This window comes from Poecilia latipinna, unplaced genomic scaffold (genome assembly GCF_001443285.1).
Source record: "Poecilia latipinna isolate Pla-1442-1.1 unplaced genomic scaffold, P_latipinna-1.0 Scaffold1967, whole genome shotgun sequence".
Taxonomy (NCBI): domain Eukaryota; kingdom Metazoa; phylum Chordata; class Actinopteri; order Cyprinodontiformes; family Poeciliidae; genus Poecilia; species Poecilia latipinna.
The window spans coordinates 38,280-60,222 of NW_015114583.1; the positions used below are offsets into that span (position 1 = coordinate 38,280).

The window sequence follows — 21,943 nt, forward strand, 5'->3', positions numbered from 1 at the left end:
TTTACTCCTTTTTTGCTTTTTTTTTTTTTTTTTTTTTTTTTTTTTTTTGGGATGATCAAAAAAAAAAAAAAAAAAAGCTGAAATCATTTTTGGTTCAGCAGTCTTCGCGGATGTTTACCGAGGAAGTTCCATATCTGCAATCGATTCGGTGAAGACCAAAGTAAAGACGACTGTGTCCTGTACAGACAGTCACTTTTAGCAATTCGGAGAATTTGTTAAATCATTAAGATTTGAGACTTATTTAGCCTATTTGTTGTTGTGTGTATTTTTCAGATCCTGTACTTTAGCCAGTTTTTCTTGCGCAATCACAGCTATTCCTAAGAGGTTCCTAAGAGACGCTGCTGCGCGGCTCTTAATACATTTTCACAAACAAATATGCCCATCACGATGTCAGCCTGTCTTAACTGCGATCATTTTCTGCACATTCAAACTGGAGACTAAACGAAAAGTCAAGACATCCAATCATCATCAATCGCGGTAAGCCTGCTTTTTGCGACTTTCTCAAATGTAGGCCGCTCGAAACACGTAGAAAGACGTTCCAACTCAAGAGATACAGGCCTACTTATTAGTGAGCGAAATAGTAATAAAAACCAGAAGGTAGTTTGTTCAGTGTGATCCAAATCTGTCCAGGACCACCTGGAGTGGTCCGGCTGCGCAATAGTGTTTCTGCCATGAGCGCCTGTGATGGAGTCATATTAAAAGAGGACGGGAGGATGCGGTGCAGAGACTGAGGAGGATAGGCTTCCCCTCGGAATGGAAAAGGCGATGAGTGAGGCAGGTCTGGACTCGCTCAGGCCCCGTGGCGCCCTGTGGCACCTCGCTGGGACTACATAAGTGCAATCACACCTGAATGAAGGCGTTCTGTGTTCCCGTGTGTGTTGAACCCCTTCCACTATTTCACTCGACGAAAACTTTGTATAACAACTACAGAGGTTAAAAAATAATAATAATAAAAAAAAAACGTTACCTATGCATCTTCACGGTACTTTACAGCCATGTTAAAATTAACGACAGCACAGAGTTGGATTTTCTTGGTATGGCTCTTTGCCCAGGGTGTCTTTCTTTAGGAGGCGGTATGCAAAAAAAAAGTTTGCACTTGCTGATCAAGCAAATGTTCTGTTGCTTATTGACATCGAGTGTCTGTCATTGTTCTCCACTGATCATTGCAGGCTGCACTGAAGGTGTTTTCATTCAAGACTGCAATTGGTACTAAATTAAGCAGTTACCTTTTTTTTCTTTTTTTTTAAGAAATAGTGTGTATTTGATAATCTGAACTATGTAAACAGGTCAAACCTAAACTAGATTATTCTGTCCTGAATAGACATTTAAAAACTCAGTTTGTGACTGGTGAGAGTTTTTTTTTCTTTTGTTTTTAAAACACACAATATTTTTTAAGTATCTAAACACACTATTTGGATTGACTTTTCAAGCTGATTTAAGATTCTTTTAAGCTCAACCTCGGTTTGTGAACGAAATTAAGAAATGTTGTTTTCCCTCAAAAATAGCTCAATATTTGTCTCAGTCTTTGACACAGGAGGAGGGGCTCAGTGAGAGGAGCAGTCATGCAAAGATTACCAATGATGGAAATAGAGCACAGTTTAGTTGTTCTTGATTTCATTTCCAAAAACAAGTTTCAGACTTTAGAGGTGAATAGGCCCCAGTGGGCAATAGCACTTGTAATACCCTTTGCTTGCCAACAAACTTCTCTTTTAAGAAGTTTATGATGAACCAAAGATTGATGTGGATAAATCATTTATATTTTGACTGCCTGTGTCTCAAAGCTCTACATAAGTTAAGTAGTTTGATTCTACTTTGCAAATAATTTATACCAAAATTGCTCTACCAGAAAATAACCTCACACCATGTGGTTGTTTGGGAGATTTAAATGTTAATTGTTTTTTTCTGCATTATCCATGCATTTCTACTCAGTTATTATCAGATATTTACCATTCATTATACAAACTTAATTAAATATCTCTGTGGCTCGCAGAGCGATCTGCCCCTCATCAGACTGCCCGTCCTTTAAGATGTCCCAGTCCACTGTTGTTGAGGAAGGCGGCACCTTGGAGCATCTGTGGAGCTCTCTGTGAGTCAACGTCTGCTGATGACCGCTTTCTGTGATTATATACTTTTTATTAAACCAATCTATTGTTTCATTTTTATCTCAATGCATGTTATAAATTATACAATGAGATAAAAAAACAAAAAACAAATGTATGTTACTTCCACTTTAGGTTGCGGTAAAAAAACAGTTTTCTGATGGTGAAGGTAAATTATTAGCTTTCTATAATAGACCAGACTTTAATATAAAGATGCTCTTTGTATCATGAATGCGACTTATATATATTGAGAAATTACATTGCAAGCCAAATTTTTTGTAACAATCCAGTGGTGTTTTAATAATAGTTTTGATGTGGGTGAAATGACACACTGAACCGTTCTGTTTAGAGGTGACATCAACAGTTGAAAAAAAGAGTTATGTTTCAATTGTGCCTCAAATAGTTTTTCCATTCCTTATTGTGATATTGATTTGTGATACGTGGCTTTACATCACAGCAGACTGATAAAGAGAACGTTAGTATCTTATTCAAGATTTCTATTTGTTACACTCTAAGAAATAATCCTGTAAATTTACAGTAACATATTGACAGCTATAGACGCCAGAAGTTTACTGTAAATACACAGTAGCTGTAACATAATTAATCCTGACAGTAGGTTACCGTCAATGCAAGTACGGTATAGATACTGTGAAAGAACAGTAAAAATACTGGCGTCTATAGCTGCCAGTAAAACCAGAGTGCTTTTTTTTTTTTTTACCCAGGATCCTGGTTGGCATTTCATAATCTCTGGTTCAAGATATGTAAAACAAAAATACTTATTTTAAATGTGTGTTTTTTTTTTGTTTTTTTTTTTGCCACAAAATTTTCTAAGCTGATTACAGATTTTTAAAATAGTTTAAGGTCATGAAACATGTTTGAAGAAAATAAAGACAAAAAAAAAAAAAAATAGCCCTACTGTTTTTCTGAAAGTAAATAGGCTACAGGTTGAATTTCTCATAAATGTACTTTATTCGTAAACATTTCACATCCATGATATTTTTGTCCACCTAGAGAGCCAGACAGCACCTATTATGAGCTGCCCCCAAGCAGCCAGCGAGGTGAGCACCCGGTCCCATCTACGAGCACGCCAGGGAATCACCGAAACTGTGCGGAGGTCTCCATGGACGTCTATCACATCAGAGACATGAACGACAATGTCATGGTAGGAACATGAGTTGCTTTGGTTTTCAGAAGCATATGATATACATTTTTTTGCAAGATTATTTTTGGATAAATAAAAGAATATCTTCTCCTTCTTATTGCTCTTTTACATAAACAGTTTTAGCCTCTTTTGGTGTTTTTTTCCCCCTTTCCCTCCTTTTCAGGGAGAATTCCCACCTATATAGTTTCCCTCTCCTCAGCAGGTTTTTCCCTCTCTGTTTCTCTGCTGAGCGATCTGTTGGGACTGTAGGGTGGTCTGTGTAAGTGTGTGTGTATGTAGGTGTGTGTGTGTGTCTATGTGCTGAGGGAGGGATCATGAAATCCCACAGTGCCTCCACAGCAGAGCCATCTGTTAGGTAGTGTGTGTCTATGTGCAGATGCATTAACAAGCAAGCGCATTAAGTTTGCAGGTGATCGCTCGGCAGGTGGCACCTGTTAAACTTGATGTTCAAAAAAAAAAAAAAAAATAGCAAATCTCTTTTTAATACAGGGAAATAATTGCACGGCTCATTTTGACTTGGCTCATCTTGTGTCTTATATGAATCTTTGTCTCAAAATCCGATTTCCGACCCCACCTCTGTTTTGTGCCTTTCTGATTTTGAATATTGGTCTCATGCCATTTTTAAGTGGGCAAGTCTGGACCTGTCGGTCTGGTTAATGAATAGTCATGACAGAAAAAAAATAGAGAGAGAGAGAGGCGGGGCGAGAATTTGTTGTTGAATTGTTGCTAGATGCATAGCAAATAAAGAAGGCCAAGTGGAGAAAGAGAAGCTGATGAGGAAGAGGCAGGGCATCTTCGGTCCTCCATCATGTCCGGCTGCACAGAAAGGTCACCTGGCTGCAAAGAGGTCAGATGTTACTGTCCAACCTGACCACAGAAGCATCGCAGAGGCAGGTTTATCTTGTCAGGAGCCCAACGATGCTGTGTGATGTGGTGAGTTGATGCAAATTTACAACAGTGCATACTGTGTTTGATTTATTTGAAAAAAAAAGTTATGCAGAAGATTGTATTGCAGTTATTTGTAAAGTATTCTGGACATCATCTCTATATTTAAATGTTTACTAATAGCATAGACGGAAAAATTTGTTTGAGATTTGACTTGATTTTCATTGCTTATGGCAGGGGTGGCCAGCTCCACGCTTCGAGGGCCGGTCTCCTGCAGCTTTTAGATGTGTCTCTACTTCTACTTGTACTTCAACACACCTGAGTCAAATAATGAAGCCATTAGCAGGACTCTGGAGAACTTGACTGCACTTAGGAGGCGAGTCAGCCATTGGATTCAAGTGTGTTGGACCAGGGAGACATCTAGGAATTGCAAGACACCGGCCCTCGAGGACCTGGATTGCCTACCCCTGGCTTATGGTGTTTGAGCTTTTAAAAACAAGTAAATTTTAATATGTGCTTTGGAATACTTAACATTAATTTCTCTTATAAATATAATTTTTTTTAAAGATTTTGGCTTGGAACACTTTCTACTTATTTGAAAAAGGTGTTCACGAGCTGATAACAGTAAAGTTTCTTTTGCTTTGCTTCAGTTTATGGTAACCAGATAAAATTATGAGAACCATATTAAGAGGTAGGTTGGTACAGTTTGGACCCGCCTACTCCATGTTTCTCCATGTTTCCCCTATGAGGGGGAGTTTACCTGAGCAAGAGAAACAGCAGGAGGCAGTAAATCTGACCGCCTCTTATTTTCTTGGTTTCTACCTATTTACCTGTCAGTTTATTAGTAAAATCTTTTCATTTTTTAAAATCAGATTTCTACAAATCAGCGTATCTAGGGATCGAGACTTACTGAACAGAATCACTTGAAATTCAAACTGGGGATCGTATTTGCGGATCAAATACGTTAAGTTAAGTTGCTTAGTATGTGGCATTATTGTTGGAGTAGATATCTGCATGTTTCAGAAACGGCTGACCCACTGCAGATTTTCAGTATATCTTTGATTTTCAGAGCATTAGTTGTGATTTAGAGAAAATGACCAGAAAAATAAAAAAAACATTAATCGCCTCGTTGATGTCAGAGGAGAATGTACAGATTGGTTTGAAATGACTGAAAGACAACAGTATCTTAAAATAGCATTTATTAGAAGAACCAAGATATGCCAAAAACCATTACTGTAAACCTTAAAGCAGATGGGCAGTAACAGAAGACTCTTAATTCTTTCCTTGCATCCATAATGGCCCTAATTAGATATCACATTTTACTTGTTTTACATGAAGTTACAGCACTTTGAGATTTGAAGTCTCGGTTTTGCATTTTGCCTCATATATCCAGCAGGGGGAAACCTTGATGCACACACTTCTGCATTGACCTCCCTTTATCCTCGCATCTGTATGCCATGTGTTTCCATCGGGAAAGTTAAACATGTATAGGTAGTTTTTATATGTGACCATTTTGTTCATTTGTGCAGCTAAGCTTTCTTTTTTTTCCCCCAACCTCCTTCCAATAGGTGTGATAAAACAATGTTAAGTGGCCATGGTGTTTTATATCATTACAAGGTTTGATATAATAAGTGGCTGTAAAAATGGGTAATAGTCATTTTATCCTGGACCTTTTGTGTTTCATTCACTGTGACAAGTGAAGGTAGCTGCAGCAGGCTTATCCTCGTCTCTTAGTGTTTTGAGCCTTTAAGCTTGGCTTTGAGTGGCAGCAGCCAGGATAACTGCCCATAGGGAAGGTCACATGATGCTGCTGGGATGGGAATCAGGTACACACACACACGTGAACACACACACATTTGCTCACACAATTGCAGGGAAGGCTTTAGCTCTTGTTTCAACTTGTTGTGAATTCAGTTCAGGTATTAACACAGAGCGCACCTGGGAGTGTATGTATGTGTCCGTGTGTGTGTGTGAGTGTGTGAAATACTTTTTTTTTTTTTTGTGCTGTTGACACATACACCTGGACCTCTTTTGTGCCCAGAAAGCTTCTTTAATAATAGAGCTAGGTTGTAAACAGACATTAGGGGGACATCGCAATTACTTTCTTCATCCCATTTATAAGAAAGGCAAACATCAGTATAAATGCTAATTGCCATATGTTTTAGATGGACGTGCGAGCAAGCAAAATTTTTATCTCTGCAAATGCAGGCTGTGTTTCTCAATTGCAGTGTTTGTCATTATTTTTCTAAGAATCTGACTTTATCTGTACTGCACATACCTATGATTCAGTGTGCCGATGTATGGATCCAAGCAGCAACACTTTGGCGAATTAATAATAGTTTGTATTTAGTTTTGAACATTGACTGACTTTCGCTTCCTGATAGAATGATAAGACGGGGGATTATTATTTGTGGGTTCCTATAGATCAAGATCACAATAGGATTTTCCAAGGTGAATGGATCTGGAACATTGAGTCAAAGTTTGAAATATGTGTATCTTACAAAGGGAAAATGTAATGGAAAAGTCCTGGTTTTTCTTTTTTTGTTTGTTTGTTTTGAAAACGTGTTAACGATAGCTTACCGTGTTTGGTTAATCAATGATGTCTAGAAAGGAACATACAGTCTTTCTTTAGCTCACTTAAAGTCACAACATGTGAGAGAAAGTAGTTGTCAATTGTCCCATCTGCCTCCTTTATGGCACCTTAAATAGTTTTATCAGCGAGTGTGTAGTATTTGATTGTTTTTGAAGGAAGAAGAAGATAAAGGAAGGAAAAAGGGGAGAAACAATATTTTGCTTTGTCACATTATAACCTTACACTTAAATTTAATTAAGTTGGATTTCTTATGTGTGTGAGAGCAATCTAGAAATGAGATGTTTGATGATTTTAAAATTTTCACAAATAAAAAAATCCAATAACTATGCTGTGTATTTGGATGCAGTCCCTCTGAGTAAATATTGAGCAGAGCCACGTTCCGCTCCAAGTACAGCTCCACGTATTTTATAGGATTTCACCACCATCTAGACTCTCAATTCTTCGGCCATTCTTCTTTGCAAATTGGCTCAATCTAAGAAAGATTGGGTGGAGTTTGAGTACAAACAGTAGTTTGAAATTCTTCTCATAGATTCTGAATTTAACTTTGTACTTAGATTAGGCTATTGCAAGTGGGTTTTCTTGCAGTTTTCTGAGCAGCTTTAGAGCATTGGTTCTTCCACAACCAGAACTATGTGCTGCATTGACTCAGGCGGGGGATGAATGTGTATTTAAGAATAGTTCACGGGACATTAAACTTTTTCAATGCACTGCACATGACATATGAGTGCATTAAGCAGGACGTGCAATGCTTCTGAGTCTGTATAAAACTTAAAATGAAACATCAGAATCCAGTAATCATAATCAAGTACTATTGACTTTAACAACTCATTTTATTGGCTCTTGCAGTTAGCATAATAATTCTTAAGGCAAGATTTGGCAAGCTTATTTTTGTAGCACAGGCTAGCTACCTAAACTTTTGTCTACTTTCCAATTTATGTGAAACATATAACATTATTTTAACAAGCTTGCAAAGTCGTTGGATGTTTCAGCTTCTGAGAGTGCTGACCACCTGACCGTGTTACTGACTGTATTGGTCAGGTTTGCGTGCACAAACCAGAAAGTCAAATTCCTTGTTTGCGCACACAAACCTCACCAATACAGTCAATTCAGATTCTCATTTAGAGAGAGATTGATCTGCGGTGCAGGACGGTGGGGGTTCTGACCTTTGAACTTGTGTTCTTTTGTGTTTTTTTCTTCTTCTTTCCCCTCTCTCTCTCTGTCTCTCTCCCTCTCTTCTCACTCACACACCCTGCATCTTGCTCTCGATGTCAGACCAGACAGTGTTGACTTAGAGTAGGCCTTTACAAGGTGTTTCGGAGCAAGTGTGTACATGCGCCCCGGCATTGCCGTCTATGTCCGGGCATGCCATAATTAGAATGTCGTACCATTTTTTGGGTTCCCATCCCTCTTTTCCTTCTCCGCTTCTCTCCCCTCATCTCAGTGTATCATTCCTCTCTCTCCACACCAGTCCTCACCTTTTTTTTCCCCCTTGTCCTGGCAGCACATGTGCCTTGAGTGTGCGGTAGAACATGTCCACTGATGCACACCTTGCTTGAGGTCTGAGGTTATAGGCTATGCTCCTGCACTCTGCGGTGCTCTGTTGTGTTTGGACGTTTGACTGGCGGAAGATTTGATAAATGAGACCAATGCTCTAGAGGATGTACTACGTGAAAAAGAAGGTAAAAAATTTTTTCTTTAAATTTTCTTTGGCTGGTAGTTAATTTTTCTAGTGCAGTTTCTTGACGTGTCTAAATCAAAAACAAAACAAAAAAAATCTGTTTTGTTTTTAAAATCTAGATTATTTTTACTATTACTTTCACTTAATTGTATGGATTGAAGATACATCAAGAAAATTACTGTTGATGATCATTGTGCAAAGTGAACGGGTGAACTTGTTTATGTAGATTATGATTTTTTAAAAATTATTATTTTGTGTGCGTTTTGTGGACATACTACGACAGAAAACCCTAAAGTAGTTTACGAACAGCCAAGTTTGGCCCTAAAATAAAGTCATTAACACTTATTTTTACGTACAGCACATCATCGCTCTTCACAAACACTCTGGAGAGAAAAAAATGGGAAATGGCATGCACTTTGGCAAACCTTGTCATGTCTGTGTTGTACAACATGCATCACATAGCCACAAGGACCTCTGTACGACCGCCCTTAAATTGTACGCAACTTTGAGTGTTATGATGTGTTCATTTCACCAAAAAATGCAGATGTGGGACACCTACACATGCAGCATCACACACAGTGCACACACAGATATCCCTCTTCTCCTGTAACCCGACCTCCCTTAAGCTTCCAAAACCTCTGTCTCTCTCGCACCTCTAGCTGTGTCCTCCCTCTGCCTTCCTGCTCCCTCCCTTTTTCACCTGTTTGCTTCTCTTCCCTCTTGGCTTCTCCCCCCAGTCCCAGTACAACTTGCTGAGCAGCAGCATGGAGAGCCTGGGGAGCCGCGCCACGTCCGCCAGCCCCTACAGCTCCGAGAACACGTCTTCGTCGGCCGTGCCCACCCCTTCGCCTTACTCCCAGCCCAACTCCACCTTCGAGGGCCTGTCCCCTACCCCGGCAATCCCCTCCAACACCGACTACCCAGGGCCGCACGCCTTCCAGGTGTCCTTCCAGCAGTCCAGCACCGCCAAGTCCGCCACATGGACCGTGAGTAGACAAACACACACACACGCACGTTTGAGGCCTTGACATGCAGTTCCCCTGTCTGTGCATGCAGGAGCTTTTTTTTTTCTCTTTCTGTCTCAGCGTTAGTCACACACTCATCAATATTCACACGGAGACACTCATTCTCACACATTCAACCCAGCCAGCACGTGTGCAGGCATGTTGAGCGCAGGCAAAAGCGGGTCCAGTGATTTATCTTGTCTTATATTAAAATTTTTAGAAATCTGCCTGATTAGCACAGCAGAGAGAGTCTCGTCCAATAGAACTGCTTAGAAACATTTTGTCCTAAGTGTGTGCCACTGACGCATTCTGTCATAGTTTTGAGAATATTTAAATGACGTCATTTAATATGCATCTAAGAGTCGTAGTAAATATGCGTTGGTGCAGATGACATGGTAGCAATAATAATGAATGACTAACACGATCAAACTTGGGACGATTTGAGATGTGCATCGTGGGAAACCGAAGTTTAGGATAGAGGGAAGGCCAAACACAGTCTATCATGCAAGCCTTTACAGATCTTCATCTGATGATGATGCCTAACCTTCCATCAAACATAGGTTTAGGACAACATCACATATGTATTGCTGATATAATCAACACATTGTGTGGAAAATGTTCCAGAGCTTGAATAAGTACCAATAGATAATTATCAGCATGTCAAATCTGTAAACCTTTTTCTTTTTTTACTGCTTATGAAGTGCATTAACTCTCACCGTATTCTGTTTATAAACCAACATCCAACTGCTTGTAATTTGATGGTTATTTATTTTAGTTTAGCAGAACTGAGGTGCAGGTTCAGACAAATTCTTTGAGATCCAAATGGGGGAAAAAATGTAGTTTCTTAATGTCTGTTCTATTCAAAGATACTAATTATCCAAGAACCTATTTTTGTTGTATTTTATTTAGAGTAAGAAAAAAAAAAAAAAAACTACAAAAACTGAAATAAACATGTCAGACCAGAAAAAAGTGGAACTCAAAAAGTCTTGATCGTCATCTCTCTTTGAGGAACTTCCCTGACAGAAACCAAACCGAGGATATTTACATTAGAAGCATAAAGGAGTATAAGGTGATGTGACAGTGGTGAAAGACAGGTGAAATGGGAGCTGCGTTATTTGTCATCAAACCAATGAGAAACCTCTCGCTGGAAAGGTGTCACCTCCGACTGTCACACAGTTGACCTCCCTGAAACAAGAGACAAACCGCTCTCCCCTCACTCTGTGTGTGAGGCTGAAGTCCTCGGGGGCTGTGTGTTTGCTTGGAGTAACCATGCGTGATGGACTCCTTCAGTCTGTCCTCGGTGATGTAAGAAGATCCTGCCTCGGACATTAGAGCGGTGGTCTTTGACCCGCCACTTTTCTTTCTCTGTCTTTTCCTTCTTCCTCGTTTTAGCACGCACTCATGGCTGTCACCTCTGGCGCCCAGAAGTTTTCCTTTCTATCCTCTGATCAATTCTGTCTCCCTGTCCCCTCTTTGTCTCCTTTAAATCTCTCAGCCACATTGCATTCACATAACCCAAAAAACAACAGAATAATAAAAATAATAATAATGAACTGGAGAAAAATAATGCAATGAGCCAAAACCAGATCCCTCTGTTTGCTTTTAAAATTTGGTGTTTTCATCTTATACTTGACAGAAATGATAAAGAATAATTTCTATCAACTATTTTAAGAAGATTTGAATTAAACAGGCTTAAGATCCTTACACTGCTGGTGTGCTTACCAACCTACTAAACTACACAGATTACTTTGAATAATAAAACAAATCCTACAGTTTGAATTCTCACAAAGTTCAATAGACTCGTTTGATATTTTACACATCTTGAGCCAAATTATTTTTAAACTTCTGCAGTAAACATTAACCTCTTGTAAAGGTTGCTGACCCCGGCTTTACACCGCGTTTTGTGCACGTGCCTAAAACGGATCAAATTCCCAAAACGTCTCCATGAGCGAATCAAAGATGGTTCGTTTGCTATTAGGTTCGATTCAGTTTGCTTCAATTCAGCTTTAATTATTCATTAAAGTTCACAACAAATGTCTTCTTAAAAAACTTTGCAAAGTTTAATTCATAAAAAGAAAGTATTGAATCAATTTAATAGAACCCAATCATCAGGTTCAACTTTATCCGCGTACGTTATTCGTTATGCAGTCAAATTTAGTTTGCGGTGCCAGTTGGCACAAAGATGTCAACCTAAGGAAGTCCAGNCTTTCCAATTTATGTGAAACATATAACATTATTTTAACAAGCTTGCAAAGTCGTTGGATGTTTCAGCTTCTGAGAGTGCTGACCACCTGACCGTGTTACTGACTGTATTGGTCAGGTTTGCGTGCACAAACCAGAAAGTCAAATTCCTTGTTTGCGCACACAAACCTCACCAATACAGTCAATTCAGATTCTCATTTAGAGAGAGATTGATCTGCGGTGCAGGACGGTGGGGGTTCTGACCTTTGAACTTGTGTTCTTTTGTGTTTTTTTCTTCTTCTTTCCCCTCTCTCTCTCTGTCTCTCTCCCTCTCTTCTCACTCACACACCCTGCATCTTGCTCTCGATGTCAGACCAGACAGTGTTGACTTAGAGTAGGCCTTTACAAGGTGTTTCGGAGCAAGTGTGTACATGCGCCCCGGCATTGCCGTCTATGTCCGGGCATGCCATAATTAGAATGTCGTACCATTTTTTGGGTTCCCATCCCTCTTTTCCTTCTCCGCTTCTCTCCCCTCATCTCAGTGTATCATTCCTCTCTCTCCACACCAGTCCTCACCTTTTTTTTCCCCCTTGTCCTGGCAGCACATGTGCCTTGAGTGTGCGGTAGAACATGTCCACTGATGCACACCTTGCTTGAGGTCTGAGGTTATAGGCTATGCTCCTGCACTCTGCGGTGCTCTGTTGTGTTTGGACGTTTGACTGGCGGAAGATTTGATAAATGAGACCAATGCTCTAGAGGATGTACTACGTGAAAAAGAAGGTAAAAAATTTTTTCTTTAAATTTTCTTTGGCTGGTAGTTAATTTTTCTAGTGCAGTTTCTTGACGTGTCTAAATCAAAAACAAAACAAAAAAAATCTGTTTTGTTTTTAAAATCTAGATTATTTTTACTATTACTTTCACTTAATTGTATGGATTGAAGATACATCAAGAAAATTACTGTTGATGATCATTGTGCAAAGTGAACGGGTGAACTTGTTTATGTAGATTATGATTTTTTAAAAATTATTATTTTGTGTGCGTTTTGTGGACATACTACGACAGAAAACCCTAAAGTAGTTTACGAACAGCCAAGTTTGGCCCTAAAATAAAGTCATTAACACTTATTTTTACGTACAGCACATCATCGCTCTTCACAAACACTCTGGAGAGAAAAAAATGGGAAATGGCATGCACTTTGGCAAACCTTGTCATGTCTGTGTTGTACAACATGCATCACATAGCCACAAGGACCTCTGTACGACCGCCCTTAAATTGTACGCAACTTTGAGTGTTATGATGTGTTCATTTCACCAAAAAATGCAGATGTGGGACACCTACACATGCAGCATCACACACAGTGCACACACAGATATCCCTCTTCTCCTGTAACCCGACCTCCCTTAAGCTTCCAAAACCTCTGTCTCTCTCGCACCTCTAGCTGTGTCCTCCCTCTGCCTTCCTGCTCCCTCCCTTTTTCACCTGTTTGCTTCTCTTCCCTCTTGGCTTCTCCCCCCAGTCCCAGTACAACTTGCTGAGCAGCAGCATGGAGAGCCTGGGGAGCCGCGCCACGTCCGCCAGCCCCTACAGCTCCGAGAACACGTCTTCGTCGGCCGTGCCCACCCCTTCGCCTTACTCCCAGCCCAACTCCACCTTCGAGGGCCTGTCCCCTACCCCGGCAATCCCCTCCAACACCGACTACCCAGGGCCGCACGCCTTCCAGGTGTCCTTCCAGCAGTCCAGCACCGCCAAGTCCGCCACATGGACCGTGAGTAGACAAACACACACACACGCACGTTTGAGGCCTTGACATGCAGTTCCCCTGTCTGTGCATGCAGGAGCTTTTTTTTTTCTCTTTCTGTCTCAGCGTTAGTCACACACTCATCAATATTCACACGGAGACACTCATTCTCACACATTCAACCCAGCCAGCACGTGTGCAGGCATGTTGAGCGCAGGCAAAAGCGGGTCCAGTGATTTATCTTGTCTTATATTAAAATTTTTAGAAATCTGCCTGATTAGCACAGCAGAGAGAGTCTCGTCCAATAGAACTGCTTAGAAACATTTTGTCCTAAGTGTGTGCCACTGACGCATTCTGTCATAGTTTTGAGAATATTTAAATGACGTCATTTAATATGCATCTAAGAGTCGTAGTAAATATGCGTTGGTGCAGATGACATGGTAGCAATAATAATGAATGACTAACACGATCAAACTTGGGACGATTTGAGATGTGCATCGTGGGAAACCGAAGTTTAGGATAGAGGGAAGGCCAAACACAGTCTATCATGCAAGCCTTTACAGATCTTCATCTGATGATGATGCCTAACCTTCCATCAAACATAGGTTTAGGACAACATCACATATGTATTGCTGATATAATCAACACATTGTGTGGAAAATGTTCCAGAGCTTGAATAAGTACCAATAGATAATTATCAGCATGTCAAATCTGTAAACCTTTTTCTTTTTTTACTGCTTATGAAGTGCATTAACTCTCACCGTATTCTGTTTATAAACCAACATCCAACTGCTTGTAATTTGATGGTTATTTATTTTAGTTTAGCAGAACTGAGGTGCAGGTTCAGACAAATTCTTTGAGATCCAAATGGGGGAAAAAATGTAGTTTCTTAATGTCTGTTCTATTCAAAGATACTAATTATCCAAGAACCTATTTTTGTTGTATTTTATTTAGAGTAAGAAAAAAAAAAAAAAAACTACAAAAACTGAAATAAACATGTCAGACCAGAAAAAAGTGGAACTCAAAAAGTCTTGATCGTCATCTCTCTTTGAGGAACTTCCCTGACAGAAACCAAACCGAGGATATTTACATTAGAAGCATAAAGGAGTATAAGGTGATGTGACAGTGGTGAAAGACAGGTGAAATGGGAGCTGCGTTATTTGTCATCAAACCAATGAGAAACCTCTCGCTGGAAAGGTGTCACCTCCGACTGTCACACAGTTGACCTCCCTGAAACAAGAGACAAACCGCTCTCCCCTCACTCTGTGTGTGAGGCTGAAGTCCTCGGGGGCTGTGTGTTTGCTTGGAGTAACCATGCGTGATGGACTCCTTCAGTCTGTCCTCGGTGATGTAAGAAGATCCTGCCTCGGACATTAGAGCGGTGGTCTTTGACCCGCCACTTTTCTTTCTCTGTCTTTTCCTTCTTCCTCGTTTTAGCACGCACTCATGGCTGTCACCTCTGGCGCCCAGAAGTTTTCCTTTCTATCCTCTGATCAATTCTGTCTCCCTGTCCCCTCTTTGTCTCCTTTAAATCTCTCAGCCACATTGCATTCACATAACCCAAAAAACAACAGAATAATAAAAATAATAATAATGAACTGGAGAAAAATAATGCAATGAGCCAAAACCAGATCCCTCTGTTTGCTTTTAAAATTTGGTGTTTTCATCTTATACTTGACAGAAATGATAAAGAATAATTTCTATCAACTATTTTAAGAAGATTTGAATTAAACAGGCTTAAGATCCTTACACTGCTGGTGTGCTTACCAACCTACTAAACTACACAGATTACTTTGAATAATAAAACAAATCCTACAGTTTGAATTCTCACAAAGTTCAATAGACTCGTTTGATATTTTACACATCTTGAGCCAAATTATTTTTAAACTTCTGCAGTAAACATTAACCTCTTGTAAAGGTTGCTGACCCCGGCTTTACACCGCGTTTTGTGCACGTGCCTAAAACGGATCAAATTCCCAAAACGTCTCCATGAGCGAATCAAAGATGGTTCGTTTGCTATTAGGTTCGATTCAGTTTGCTTCAATTCAGCTTTAATTATTCATTAAAGTTCACAACAAATGTCTTCTTAAAAAACTTTGCAAAGTTTAATTCATAAAAAGAAAGTATTGAATCAATTTAATAGAACCCAATCATCAGGTTCAACTTTATCCGCGTACGTTATTCGTTATGCAGTCAAATTTAGTTTGCGGTGCCAGTTGGCACAAAGATGTCAACCTAAGGAAGTCCAGCTTGTGGTTTTGGTTACTCACTTCGCATCATCCCCTCTTCCTGCTCAACTCCTTCATGACAGAAAGAAACCTCCAGCTGAACCTGGATCAGTTTAAAGCTGAATAAGTTCATACATTCACTATTGAAACGCTACAAAACATCACGACAACTTTGGTTTTCGTTGTGTAATGTTGGCAAAAAGTACTTGTTGACGCTCAGAGGGAAAAAAAAGAAGCATTAGTTCTTCTTGGGTGATTTTTGTTTTTCTTTGAAGAGATAAACTGTTTTGCTATCATCTCAAGAGAAGACACAAAGGAGTGTTTGACTGGAAAATGACTTTTGCTGAAAATAGGGATTGAGAAGATAACCTGTGATTATTTTAGTGCCTCCACTGCCATTAAACAAGGGGATCAGAGTGAGAGATTTAATCTTTTATAAAGCTTTGCTCTGTCTTCTGGGCTTGGCGGTAGAATTGGAGAAGCAAAGCAAAATCAGGATGGGATGAAAAAACAAACTCTTCTTGAGCTATGAAGCAATTCTTTTCTTTTTAAAAACCAAATAAACTTGCTGCTAATAATTTTTTTTATGGAAATCTGCTAAGAAAAATAAAGCATATATAGTCTCTTCCAATAGTGTCTGCACCCTGTAAGCTTTTCAAAATATTTTTATCACACAAACTTCAATGTATTTTATTGGGATTTTATGGGATGGACTAACCCAAAGTAGCACATTATCATGGAGAGAAAATAAACTGACACAAGGTTTCAAACACTACTATAAGTTAGAACTTTATTCATTTTAATATTCTATTTATTTTTTAGACATGAAGACATAAACCTATGTAAATATATCTGCACAAACGTTACTGTATATCTAAAAGAAATTAAAATAATTCTAGATGGAAAAAAAAAAGAAATCTACAAATGCACATGATCTGTTCCAAAAGGAAAATAGTGCAGCAGAGCTATTTTTTTTCTGTCCCTGTATTAACTTAATATCTTAAAAATTAGACAATTGTAATATTGCACCTAATTTTGCTTGCTGTGTGTATCTTGCGTGTAAAATCTGAGTGCTGTTCATTTGGATTCAACCTCCCTGGGTGGAGACTTTTTATAACCATCTTCCTCTGCAGCTACAGCTGAAAGTCTCTTTTGAGGTGCAGCCATGTTCAATATTATTAGAATACTATTGTAAAATTAATTTCTTTTAGTAACAACTTTCACTCAAACACATTATTTAAATTAATTAGACAGACTGATGTTTTTGAGTATATCTTTCTGCTAATTATGATGATTTGCTGCTTAAAGGGAATTAAAAACACAATATTAGATCAGAATAATGGCAAAAAACATTTTAATACTTCATAAAAAGCATATTTAATATCTGCTTAAAGGTTTTTGTTTTCAAAACATGTTTTTAATCTGACAAACGAGCTTCATCAAATAAATAAATATTCTGATTAATTGAGTATGACTGTTGTCCCTAACAACTTTGTATATTTAGAGATTAATATGCTTGCATATTCCGTTCTTGAAAATACCTCAAGCTCAGTCGATGAGATGGTGGAGAGCTCTAAATAACAGCTATTTCAAGTCCTGCAACGTATACTAAATTGTACTTAGGTCTGGACTTTGACTGGGCCATTTTCGCACATGAATTTGCCTTGATCTCATGTATTCTGTTGTAGCTCTGCTTGTTGAAAGATGTCTAAAGTCTTATGACTTAGCACTGCCCTTAACATTTTTCATTATTGTTATTATTTTTTAAATCTTAGAAAAGTTTCTCTGCGGATACATATAGTCACATTGCTAAATATAGTCAACCATCTAAGTCTATGCTCACTCCTTGTAGCCTCAGGTAGTGGGGAATGCCAGCAGGGGAATATTGACTATAATCAGTTGCCTCTTTTCCCAACTCTTTGCCTCCCACTAAGACTGGGTGGCAAGGCATCGCTTTTGGAGATTACAAGAAATTGAGCTACCTGTTGCATCAAGCTTTTATTGTTAAATCCTTTCCTCTCAGATCTTCAGCTCCAGTCGTGACGAAATGTTAGATTTATTGCCACATACCGATGGATCCACCATTAAAAGAGGGCAGAGAACAGAAGAACTGATTCTTCCCCCCCCCACCATCTTTCATAATGTTTCCACACACCATAATCCCATCCAAGCCCATGTTAAGCCAGTCTGGTAACCCCCCCTCCTTGTCTAGTCAAGACAACACACATTAGTGATAATAGCTCTGAAACTCTGCCGCTCTCCTGCCTCTTAAAGATGATGCCTTAGCTTGGATGCAGACGAGCGTCACCGCGACTGGAAATGAGATCTAACACCTCAGCATTGTCAAATTACAAGACCTTTCTCCATACTTTCAGACTCAGCATGTGTGTGTGTGTGTGTGTGTGTGTGGGTGTGTGTGCGCGCATGAAAACCGCATGTGATGGGAGTGGGTTGTGTGTGTGATGCGGCTGAAATGCAGGCTCCAGCATGTACTTCACTACAGCTTGTGAGGAGCTCCTCTTCCCAGCTATTAGCGTCTCTCCGTTAGGACGCAGGTCCCAACAAGTCCTGCACAATGCATCCTTCCCTTACTTTCCAAATACATCATTCACAGCCACATCACCATGCTTTCTCTGCCAAGCAATGAAATCTGGGAAAACTCACTTGATACACACGTGTAGGCCTCTAGAGAAGAGTCTACAGATCAAACAAATATGGGAATTTATGCTTAAAAGTTGTTGGAGCAAATAGATATATTTGTACCCCTGGCAGAGTTAAGTTAAAAGAAATCTCTTATTTAGTAAAATAATTGTCAATTAGATAAAATGTAGAAAAAACTCCTTTTATATAGTTTTTGCAATATTTCTTTTAGGATCCCTGTCTCATTTCCTGACGGAAATAAAGTTCTTGGTTGAATAAAAATTTTAAATCTAAATTCACCAGAGGGATGAATAACTTGGCACTTAACCACATACATAATCAGTATTTTATTACTAACATTTACAAGTGATGGACTGTGGTGGCCAGGTCAGTTTCTTGCATTAACATCACTCCAGGAAGCTGCTTCCTGCTGCCCCCGCTGCATGTTACAGGATGTTATTCAAATTCCTCAAAATGTCTAAGTTTTTGGTTTTCACAAATGCAGTCAATGATTTATGAAATGCAAATTGAGGGTAGAGTAATTTCGCCCGTTTTTGCATATATGTTATTTTAAATTGGTCTTATTTTTTTTCTGTCAGTTTATGTAAAGCATAAAAGTGAAAAGAAAATAATTAACTAAGACTACAAATAGTCTCTTTTCCATTTTGATGTACAATTACAAAGCAAGTGAAAATAGCCATTCTACACTATGTGGATATGTAAAGTATCCACACTCTATGGTGATTCTAAGTGTGAGTTTGAAGGTGCACAAGCTTTTTTTTTATATTTGTCAGCTGAATTTGCAACAGGCATGCTGCTGCTTGTGTACATGGATGATGGTCTGGCAATTATCACCTTGTCTGCAGGAGCCTGTCCTGACCTGCCTTCAGTGGTCCTCTATGCAGAAGAAAGGATGGATTCCTCAATCTGTGGCAGCGCTTTTTAAAACTGACCGTGTTTTTTTTTTTTCCTCGGCTATTATAAATGTCTCTGGTTCAGTTTTATGAACAGTATGCCACTAAAAGAACAACAAAGCTTAATTTGGTACAATGTTTGTTGCTAAAAATGGTATTAAATGCTACTAAAGAATGAATCTACAGCACAGTGGGTAAAAAAGAACATTTTACATGAAACTATTGGCATTATTTTCATTTGTGACAAGTTTGTCAGCTGACTATAATTTGGAACGGTTTGTGTTAAGATAATTAAAAAGGAAAAATATAACATTTATCCTAATTTTACCCTCTTTTTACCAATCCTAATCAATTTTCTTTTTTTTCTCTCCAACATTATCTCCTCCCTTCAGTACTCTCTGTGATCTGAAATAAAGCTTGGTTTAGTCATCGCTCATAATCTCTTGTCTGTACATGAAGATACAGGAGCTGCAGCAGATTCTTGTTTTTTTATTATTATTGCTTGCCCTATGACCACAATAATTATCCAGTGTGTGTCAGTGTGTGTGTGTGTAGGTGTGTGTGGGAGAGAGTTTATATACTGGTGACCACAATAAGGAGCAAAATATACTCTGGAAGGATAAAAACACAAAAATTTTTACCATTTTTCCTTTTCATAGTTATTACATTTTATATTTGGTCAGACTAATTTAGAAAAAAAAAACTTTGCTGCTGAAATCAGCTTTACGTAACCATACGTACGGGAGACAAGGAGTAGTGAACTGCAGAATCTCTGAGACAAAAGCACTTTTTTTTATTTCACATTATATGAACCACTTAATTATTTTTTTCTTGTAGATTCCTTATTATCTTTTAAATCACGTGGGGGATCCTGAAAACGTACAGAAATGAAATTAATAGTATCGAAATGCTGAAAGTGTGAAAAAATACGAGACTTTGTTGGAAAAACAAAACCGGTTGAACAAAATCTAAAGACATATATTCTGATTACTGGTCACTTATTACAATCTGATTTGAGTTCAGTCAAGCCATTAAAAACTCATTTATTGTTAATTTTAAGATCAGTAAAAATAATTTCTACAACATAGAACACAGTCACCACATCTGATACCATCTTTAGTATTTAACTTACTGCGCTTTATGATTTCTCGACGGTTCATTTTCTTTGATCCTTCACATTTATGTTCCATTAATTTCTGTCGGAAAGCAAACCAGTAGTTTGAACATGAAAAGTTCAAAATTCGGTAAATAAAATGAAACGTATTTATTTGCAGTATAGAGGGGCTGTTGAGACTTGTTAGGGAAACTTAGGTGGAGTAACATTGTGCACAGGTATTTCCATCGTTGCCATTGCTCATGGCTAAGGGCATGTGTGTGCAGTTTGGTTGTCAGGCCCCTCTTACCTGTGTATATGGATGTGTGTGAAATGAACAAAGAGGGCATTTTATGGGTGGGCTGCTGTTTTAGAACAACCCGTCATAAGTCGGCATAAGTTGGCTTAATTATGCTGCTTGGTATGAAGTTGGTAGCAGTGTTGCAGTAAGAAGGCCCAGGGTTCGAATCCTAGTTTATGGTTTTCTGCCTGAAGTTTGGATGATCTCCCTGGTTTCTTTCCAAGTGCTCTGGCTTCTTCCCATAGTTCAAAAACATCATTGTTAGGTTACCTGGTTAGTCTAAGTGGCCTTTATGTGTGAGAATGTGTTGTCGGTTGCTTATCCTATGTGTCGCCCTGTGACGGACTGGCAACCTGTCCAGGGTGTGCCCCACCTCTCACCCAATGACTGTCGGAGTTAAAAGCTCAAAAGCACAGCAACTTTTCAGTAAGACGTTAATCTTTCTTGCTGCCTGCTGAAAGTCTTGATCTCTTCCCCTGTCTTGCAGTCTGAATGAAATGTAGACACGACTTCACATTTCACAGAGTTTTCAATAAAAAAGTTTTTTATGTTTCTGTGATTTATCCATTTTTCTTTTTTTTACTCTTTTGTTTCCTGGAGAAAGGGCATCGACGCAGAAGAGTTGTCAACTCAACCTTGTAAACTTTACAAGCGGTGTTTTGCGTGCTCATACAAAAATCAGACTTTTGAGGTAGTGAGTGTCACTAGGACTTTACCACTCTAGACTACATCTGTTATTAGACCCAAAATGTCTCAAAAATGCATTGTTCATAAAACTCCACTTCCAAGATGAAACAGTAGGCCGGTCCTTGTAATGTAAAATGACTACTATTATTTTTGGAATTTGTCAAATGATTCACTTTTGAAAAGATTATCACTGGAAAATAATAGGTAGAGAGGAATCGTAGCTGTTATTTTACATTTACAGATTTCATCCAGAGCAACTGGATGAAATCTATTAATTCTGTGGGTCTATTAATGTTTTTTTTTTTTTTCTTGTCTTCCATCTATAAAATAAGACCAGATTCCACCCTCATGTTTTTGTATGCTACATTACAGATCTAGAGCTGCATGTACTTTATCCCTCCTCTGGGAGGTGCTATTTTATTTGCTTTTTAGCACATCATGGCATGTCTGTACAAGCCTGAACAGACTTCTTAGATTTTTTTTCCTGGAAGGTTGTAGATTGAGTTGTGACATGCTGAGCCTGTTTTATTTCTTGCTAAGTATTTTTATGCACGTATTTCTGCCACTTACACTCTCACAAGCATGTGTGTACATGTGCAGACGATTGTAAACTAAGGGATTGCAAAAGATTTGGCTTTAACACGATCAGCATATATTCTTTTTGAGTTTTTTTTTTGTTAAGAGAGATCAACTTGAACGACTTAAGAGAAAAACATTGTTTAGTCCGCTGATTTCCAGTT

General features: G+C 38.8%; 1 protein-coding gene across 5 annotated transcripts in view; it reads left to right on the plus strand.

The window, feature by feature from the left end:
- The window catches only part of tp73 (tumor protein p73), a 36,295-nt gene that overhangs the window by 7,787 nt on the left and 6,565 nt on the right, over window positions 1-21,943 (plus strand). For 2 of the 5 annotated variants that reach the window (XM_015015929.1, XM_015015930.1), the window contains exons 2-4: window positions 1,991-2,086; window positions 3,111-3,261; window positions 9,155-9,403. In XM_015015929.1, coding sequence (XP_014871415.1) covers window positions 1,991-2,086; window positions 3,111-3,261; window positions 9,155-9,403 — 496 coding nt within the window. Of the gene's footprint in view, window positions 1-1,990; window positions 2,087-3,110; window positions 3,262-3,830; window positions 4,195-8,062; window positions 8,419-9,154; window positions 9,404-12,029; window positions 12,383-13,118; window positions 13,368-21,943 lie in introns of those variants that run through there. The other 3 variants (XM_015015931.1, XM_015015933.1, XM_015015932.1) reach the window with 3 other exon arrangements.